This window comes from Echinops telfairi, unplaced genomic scaffold (genome assembly GCF_000313985.2).
Source record: "Echinops telfairi isolate 266 unplaced genomic scaffold, ASM31398v2 ScPeMD7_7427;HRSCAF=8465, whole genome shotgun sequence".
In the NCBI taxonomy this organism is placed as follows: Eukaryota; Metazoa; Chordata; class Mammalia; order Afrosoricida; family Tenrecidae; genus Echinops; species Echinops telfairi.
In genome coordinates this window covers 7,875,293-7,883,394 of record NW_022111327.1, presented here as the reverse complement: position 1 = coordinate 7,883,394, position 8,102 = coordinate 7,875,293, and the positions used below count along the sequence as shown (strand labels likewise).

Below are 8,102 nucleotides of genomic sequence, written 5' to 3'. Positions count from 1 at the left end.
AGTTGAGGTCCCTTTAAGACATCTCTGGAGCTGGGGACTAGCAGTTGGTGAGCTGGCTGACAGTTGGTGACCTGCCTTGTGATTGGCTGCTGTGCTGAGATAGCCTAGCTCGCTCTCTATATAGAGGAAGACCTGGCAGTAGACTAGACTTGAAGGACTGCTAGTGTCTCACAACTCTCTCTCGTGGGAGTGAGTTGCACTGAGCCATTTGTACTTCATAATTTAACTGTTCATTTCTTGTATTATATATCTATTTGTATATAATTTAACAGTTCATTTTTTGTGTTATATATCTAATTATCTTTATAAATAAATATAGTAAATTATCAGCAATTTGGTTTTATCTCTCTAGAGAACCCTGTCTAGCACAATGTCTATAGGGTCTGTTGTGGAGTTCTTTGGGGGCCCCAGTATTGACAATTTGAGTCTCCTCCCTTTTAATCTTTGCCAGTATTGCTAGGGCTATATAAATTTTTGTTACACCTTTCAATGAGCCAGGTTTTTCTATTTTATTGATTTTTTTTCTTCTAGTGACTTTCTGTCTTTATTTTCATTGATTTGTTACGTGTTATTTACTTTTCCCTGTATGTTTTTGGTTTTATATTAGTCTACATTTTCTAGTTTCTTAAAGTGTTGATTTGACACGTTCCCTCCTTTTCTAATATAGGTATTTTAATTCTGTATTTGTCTAAGTGCTATTTCAGCTGAATCCCACCCATTTTCTTATTTTTACTTTTATTTAGTAGAAAATACACTCTAGACAACTGGACATACCTTGCAGAGGGGTAGTGGGGAGATGAGTAACTTAGGGTTCAGTATAGCAGTAATGAAACCCACAACCTTCCTCTAGTTCTTAAACGCTTCCTTCCCCCAACTACCATGACCCCAATTCTGCCTTGCAGACCTGGATAGACCAGAGGATGCACAGTGGTACAGATGGGAATTGGAAACGCAGGGAATCTAGGACAGATGACCCCTCAGGACCAAGGGTGACAGTGGCGATACCAGGAGGGAAGGGGGGTGTAAAAAGGGGGAATTGATCACAAGGATCTACATATAACCTCCTCTCTGGGGGACAGGCAGCAGAGGGGTGGGTGAAGGGAGACACCAGGCAGTGTAATATAAGATATAGTAATAATTTATAAATTATTAAGGGTTGAGTGGGGAGGGGGAAGGGAAGGGGAGGGGAAAAAGGAAAATGAACTGATTCCGGGAACTCAAGAGGAAAGTGAATTTTGGGAATGATGAGGGCAACAAATGTATAGGTGTGCTTTACACAATTGATCTATGTATTGCGATGAATTGTATGAGCCCCAATAAATTGATTAAAAAATAAATAAATAAAAAATAAATTTCTCTTTGGATTTCTTCTTCAACTCATGGACCAAAATGTTATACCAAATGTTATACCAAATGTTATACGAAATGTTATACCAAAATGTTAAAAGTGACAATATTGTGGGATTATGGGTAAAGTTAATTTTTAAAATAGTTTATTGGTAGAAAATTCACATATCATACAGTTCAATAATTACATCACTTATAAAGAGTTGTATATACATCAATGCAATCAGTTCTAATGCTCCCTCCCCTACTGCATTATTCATTATATGCTCTCTAATTGCCCCCAGTTCTGTCCCCCTCCCCACCATATTGTGTCTCTGCATATACTCTTTCTGTGCTTCATAAACTGGGACATTTAACAGAAACAATAAAGAACAAAATGAAACAAAGAAACAATACAATAATGATAATAAAAATAAGAAAAAAAGGAATATCAGCAATATTAAAATGTCAGAGAAGAAATTTCTACTGTGGAACAAGCAGGAAATACTTGAGCCTAGAGCAAATTCAAGTTGGTTCAAGAGGGAGGTCAACTGATCAAGTATCATATTATACCTTGGTTCCATATAGCATAATCAAGTTTGCAATAATCTCTGTCTGATAGGAAAGCTGTTCTTGTTCCTCATCTGTGGCCATAGGGGATCTGCCACAGGCTTCATCTGACTAGACACTCTGCATGTGGGTTTTGAGTTCCCGTTGTCCTCCTTAGATTTCTACAAATTGGGCATTCACAATTTAAGCTCTGATCCTTTTCCCTTCATCATCTTTGGATCACACATGTTGGTGTGCTTCTTCCATGTGGACTTAGTTGATGTCTCACTTACATGACTGCTTGTTTGAATACAAACCTTTAAGACCCCCAGACACTATTCCAGTTGATACCGGGGCACCATCTACTTTTTCCACCACACTTTGCTGTAGCACCCTTATCATCAGTGATCTCTTCATGAAGGGGAGTACCGAGCAGGGCCATGTTATAAGAACTGTTTTTGAATTGGGGCTAGATTTAAGTGGGAATCTAGAATCCATGTGCTTATCCAGGAGTTATGAAGGACTCTGATTTACTTTAGCAGTCACATTATCATTTTTTGAGAACAAACAAAACCAAACAACAGCAGCAGCAGCAACAACAACAACAATAAAATACCCCCAAACAAAACAAACAAAAAAGAACATTGTTAATAATCTCCCTGGGGTTTAAGGCAATTGCATTGATAACATCAATAATTTATCCAATGGTTTACAATTTAAGGTAATGTTGATATGAGGACATTATGGGAATATAGCCTAGCTGTGAACTGCAATACATGCATTGTTGTTTTGTACAGATTGAATTCTTAAATGATTAAGTTCTGTTTACGTTGAACATAGGGGTTGGTGTTGGTGGGAAATTTTTTATAACATTCCTTACAAGGGCTGTTCCTTGCCTACCAGATTAATGCCTGTCATATTTATGCAAGGGGAGCATTGAGATATTAAATATATGGTGGTTCTGGGCTCACTATCATTGGTTGTTCACTAAATCAGGAGTCCAACTTAAAGTTCAATGACCACCATTTCCACAATCTTAAGGTGGCCATCATTTGCTTTATTTTTTATCAGGAAATTTCACTCCTGTGTCCAATGGCTACAGGTAGTTTTGAGGTAGGGCCCAGTTCATTCATTTGTGGTTCCAATTCAAGTCTTTCTGGTGTGGCCCTTGGAGGATGCCATGTTCCCTGGAAGACCAGTGTCTGAGGTAATCATAGTACTTAGTCCATGGCATGGTTCACTGAAGGTTGGTTAGAAGCTTATAGAACTGCATTTTATTCTCCCCTTAGGTTCCCTACAATTATTGTTTAGCATCCCTTCCCAATGGTAACATTTCTTTACTCTATATGTAGTTCATTGTTTTTATTGTGTTCTTGCATGTATTTCTGTACGGTTTATAATTTCCGACATTTACTCTATTGAATTTCTAATTAGGAAAATTTGATATAAATTAGTACTTTGTATTTTGTAGCACTTTATAATCTACAAAGAGCTCCAATTAATTAGCCAATATCTGCATGAGGGATCATCTTTTTTTCATAGATATTGAAAACGGAGGCTGATAGAATTTAATTGACTTACTTAAGGTCATACAATTATAGCTAATTTAGACTCAAGTCCAACTTTTCTTTGTTCATTATTCTGAGGAAGTTGAAATTAAAGATTTGTACATTACACTGCAATGCATTTGTGGGCAGTGAGAAAGTGTTATAGTCTTTCAACCAATAAGTAACATGGGGCATTTGATTTAGTAGTTAAAGTTTTTTTTAACAGTTATATTGACATATAATTCATGTACCATACAATGGAATGTTTTAAATGTATTTTAAAAATTGTACGGTCATCACTACAATCAATTTTAGAACATTCTTTTACCCATTATTATTAGTTCCCCATTACCTCCCAACCTCTCCTGCCATAACCCTAGTGAACTATTAACCTAGTGACTGTCTCTATAGGTTGACCTATCCTGGATTTCATATAAAGAAAATTATACCCCCAAAGCCAACAAAGACAACAAAATTAAATACAGAAAAGCTTCAATCCAAGAGAAAGCAGAATATAATATAAACTAGATCAAATCGAAAATAGGTCAAATGGAAAACAAGTAATAATGTTAAAATTTCGCTTAGGTATATCTGTAGTAATACACTTAAGAAAGTACTCTTTTTTCTTTAATCATTTTATTAGGGGCTCATAAAACTCTTATCACAATACATACATACATCAATTATGTAAAGCACATTTGTACATTCATTGCCCTCATCATTCTCAAAACATTTCCTCTCCACTTAAGCCCCCGGCATCAGGTCCTCATTTTTCCCCTCCCTCCCCGCTACCCCTCCTTCATGAGCCCTTGGTAATTTATAAATTATTATTTTGTCATATCTTGCCCTGTCCGACGTCTCCCTTCACCCACTTTTCTGTTGTCCATCCCCCCAGGGAGGAGGTCACATATAGTTCCTTGTAATCGGTTCCCTCTTTCCAACCCACTCTCCCTCTACCCTCCCAGTATTGCCACTCACACCACTGGTCCTGAAGGGATCATATGCCCTGGATTCCCTGTGTTTCCAGTTCCTATCTGTACCAGTGTACATCCTCTGGTCTAGCCAGACTTGCAAGGTAGAATTCAGATCATGATAGTGGGGGCGGGCAGGAAGCATTTAGGAATCAGAGGAAAGTTGTATTTTTCATTGTTGCTACATCGCACGCTCTTTTTGAGGGCAAGACTATTCATATCCCTGGTCAACTCATTCAAGAAATTCCTTGGAGGCTTAATCTGTGTGGAAACTCTGCAAATGAAATTTTGGGCTTTCACTGAGTGTGTAAAATTTCAGCACTACTACAATTCCCTTCTCTGATGTTGGATTTTACTATTTATAATCCTTGGCTCACATGGTCTGATGTATTCTTTCCATGTGAATTTAGCTGACACCTCACTTAGAGGGCTGCTTGTTTCAAGACAAACGTCTAAGACCCCAGATGTTATTCTTTCTAATACCTGGGCACTACTGTTTCTCTTCACCATACTTTGCTCTAGAACCCATATCTTCAGTGATCACTTCATGAGTGCAAATATTGAGCAGGCCCACATCATAAAAACTGATTTTTCTTAGATTAGGGATTATGATTAAATTTGAGCCCCAAATTTATTTTTATACCTAAACTTTATAAAGATATACTTGGTCCAGTTTAGAGGGAGCATTATCAGCTTGTTGAGAAATAATTTAAGTAACTTTGATGAGATATTTAATAGTTCCAATAATAATATCATTAATCTAGCACACGGTATAACATCTAAAGTCTCTGGGGGGAAAAGAGAATACCCAAATATAGTAAAGTCTTTTTAGACAAAAACGTATGGATGTTCACTTACACCGATTAAATACTTAAGTAACTGAACACTGTTAAGCAATGAGGATTCGACACAAGGAAAAACTTTCAATAATGCTCATTCAACAAGGCAAAACTCTACAGGACAAAGACATGCCACAAAAAGCAAAGAGAGTGAAAATAGCAATATATGGTAGTCTTAAATTGCCAATTATCAGACAACCTCAAAAGTAAGAGATTTTGAACAAAGTCCTCAGTGTAGTTTAATTTAAAACTCTGATTACTAGTGAGGTTGAATAATTTTTCATATGTTTATCATCTGTTCCAATATCTTCTCTGAATTGCATGTTAATATGCTTAGAGCATTTCTCTATGGAATTTTTAAACATTTTGCTTATTGGGTTGAACGATTAAAATGAAAATGTTCTAGATACTAATTCTGAGTTTACTCTTTATTAGAAATATTGTCTCCCAATTTTTTGCTTATCTGTCTTTTCTTTAATCTGAGATTTTTGATTCTCAAGGAAGTTTGTTGTAAGAGGAATATTGATTACTTTGAGTTTTTATGATGGCAAACAAGAAATAAAGGAGGTTGGAATTAAAAAGCAAAATGCTTTATTTGGAAATTTAATTCACCACTTATTTAACAATTGGTAACACTGTCTATGGTGTACTTACTAGGTGGCCATATGATAGATAGATAATAGAATGAATATTGCCTATTTTTGATGATCTTGTAACCAGATGGAGAAATAAAACAAATAACATGATATGTGCTTAAGTAACAGATACAAGAGAAGTTGTGGCTACCAAAATTTCTATCACAGCAAAAGGGAGAGACATATTACATTTGGGATAATTAAGAGTTGATTGTGTGCACAGATGTCTGTGATTTAGTGGGAACAGGAACTGTGGAATTTTACTCATAATTTTATTCCTAGAACTTCATATAGTGCCTGCAAAGAGCATGTACTTAAATATGTGTTTCATAATTGAATCATAAGCACTTATGCGAAAAGTCACATATATGGATCTATTAGAATGTGAAGCTGTCTAGATGTTGATTTTGCTTGGTGCCCTGGTCAATGTACATGGAAGCAACAGTCAAGAAATCAAAGGACGTATTTCACTGGGCAAGTCTTCTGCACAAAACCTTCTTAAAGTGTTGAAGAGGACTAGGGTGCTCTTGACTCAAGTCATGTATTTTCCATGGTCTCATATTCAATGTGAAAGCTGCACAATGAATAAGGATGACCAGAGGAAACTGGATTCCTTTGAACTATGGTGCTGGTGAAGAATATTGATTGTACTCTGGACTGTCAGAAGTACAAAGAAATCTGTCTTGGAGGAAGTATAGCTTGGCCTTAGAATTGAAGATAGTGAGATGATTTATGCACTTTGGACATGTTATCAGGAGAGACTAGTCTTTGATAAAGGACATCATGCTTGGTAAATCAGAGGGACTGATTAAAAAGAAAACCTTCAACATGAGAGATTGACATGGTGGCTGAAACAATGGGCTCAAACATAGTAAGTGAGGGGATGGTGCAGGACTGGGCTGTGTTTCATTCTGTCATGCATAGTGTTGTGGGTTGAAGCTGACTAGATGGCACCACTAGCATCACTATGTATTTAGCATATCACCCTTATACCACCAACAAGCAACGGTCAGAGTATTCTCATATATCGGTGTTTCACATGTGAACTTTCATTTTCAAATAAATGGAGAACAATACAATGTTTTTTAAAAGGACATGTGATGTTATTCTCCTTTACCTTAGCATTACAGCACAGTAGTCGTTAAAAGTTTGGGCTTAACTGTCAGACCAACTTTGGTTTGAGTCCCTTCTCAATCATCTGTTGGTTAAAAGACTATTTTCTCCTTATCTGTAAAATGGGAATAATAATACATAACCTTACTTGGTCATTGTGAGGATTCAATGAACAATGCATGTAAAACACGCACTGAGTCCATGGTAGAGGTTCTTTAAAAAGTTCATTCTGCCTCTTTAATTGATGTATACTATTGTTACCTGTGATTGCCTTCAAATTTTGTGACTTGGTCTATTTTCTAATAAACATATTCTCCATCTCCTTCCCCACAGATTCAGAGACATATTGTGTGTTTCAAGACAAGAAGTACAGAGTGGGTGAGATATGGCATCCTTACCTGGAACCCTATGGGTTGGTTTACTGTGTGAACTGCATCTGCTCAGAGGTACAATCCCTTGTCTCATGACATGTGATTTTCCAATTTGCTCCTCAGCATGCAAAAGTGCTTTCAATATCTAGGCGCCCAGGGGTTTCAGGTGAGAAAAGAAGTTAGGTATCAGACTGCTAGGAAAAATAAATATCTATACTTACCTGGCAGGGAAGATACCATGATCACAAAGGTGGTTTTCCCAGGGCGAGGCTTATCCATTGCACTCCGGATGTGCTGACCCCTGCAATTTCCCCAAATGTGGGAAACTTGACTGCATAATTTGTGGTTGTGCGGGACTGCATTCATGCTCTCCCCTTAAAAATAAAGAAAAAGAAATATCTTCTGTCTTTTCCCTTTGTTGCCTTATGACTTGACTTTCATGGGCTTTCTGAGAATTTTCTATGTATGTATATATACTTTGATTTCTTAAAAACAACAATAATAACATAAAACATAGTTATTGAGTCTTTTGGATGCATAGCAAGTAAACAGTGATATAGGATATGGTGGGACATGGTAGAATATCTTGATAGTAGTAGTGAGAGAAAGCTCAGTTGTTTAAAAAAGGAGTTTTTGTTAACAAACCCAGGGACAAGGGACGAACAAGCGATCCAAATTGGTGGGAAGGTGGGTGTGGGAGACCTGGTAGGGCATGATCAAGGGGAATGTAACAAAGAGGAAGTGCTGAAAT

General features: G+C 37.0%; 1 protein-coding gene and 1 non-coding gene across 5 annotated transcripts in view; both read left to right on the top strand.

Moving 5' to 3' along the window:
* The window catches only part of CHRDL1 (chordin like 1), a 179,321-nt gene that overhangs the window by 38,042 nt on the left and 133,177 nt on the right, over positions 1–8,102 (top strand). For all 4 annotated transcript variants that reach the window (XM_045298599.1, XM_030887899.2, XM_045298598.1 and 1 more), the window contains exon 3: positions 7,314–7,426. In XM_045298599.1, the coding sequence (XP_045154534.1) occupies positions 7,314–7,426 (113 nt within the window). The remainder of the gene's footprint in view (positions 1–7,313; positions 7,427–8,102) is intronic.
* LOC115872616 lies at positions 7,565–7,728 on the top strand. Its single transcript, XR_004047954.1, has one exon. It is a non-coding gene; the product is annotated as a U1 spliceosomal RNA (small nuclear RNA).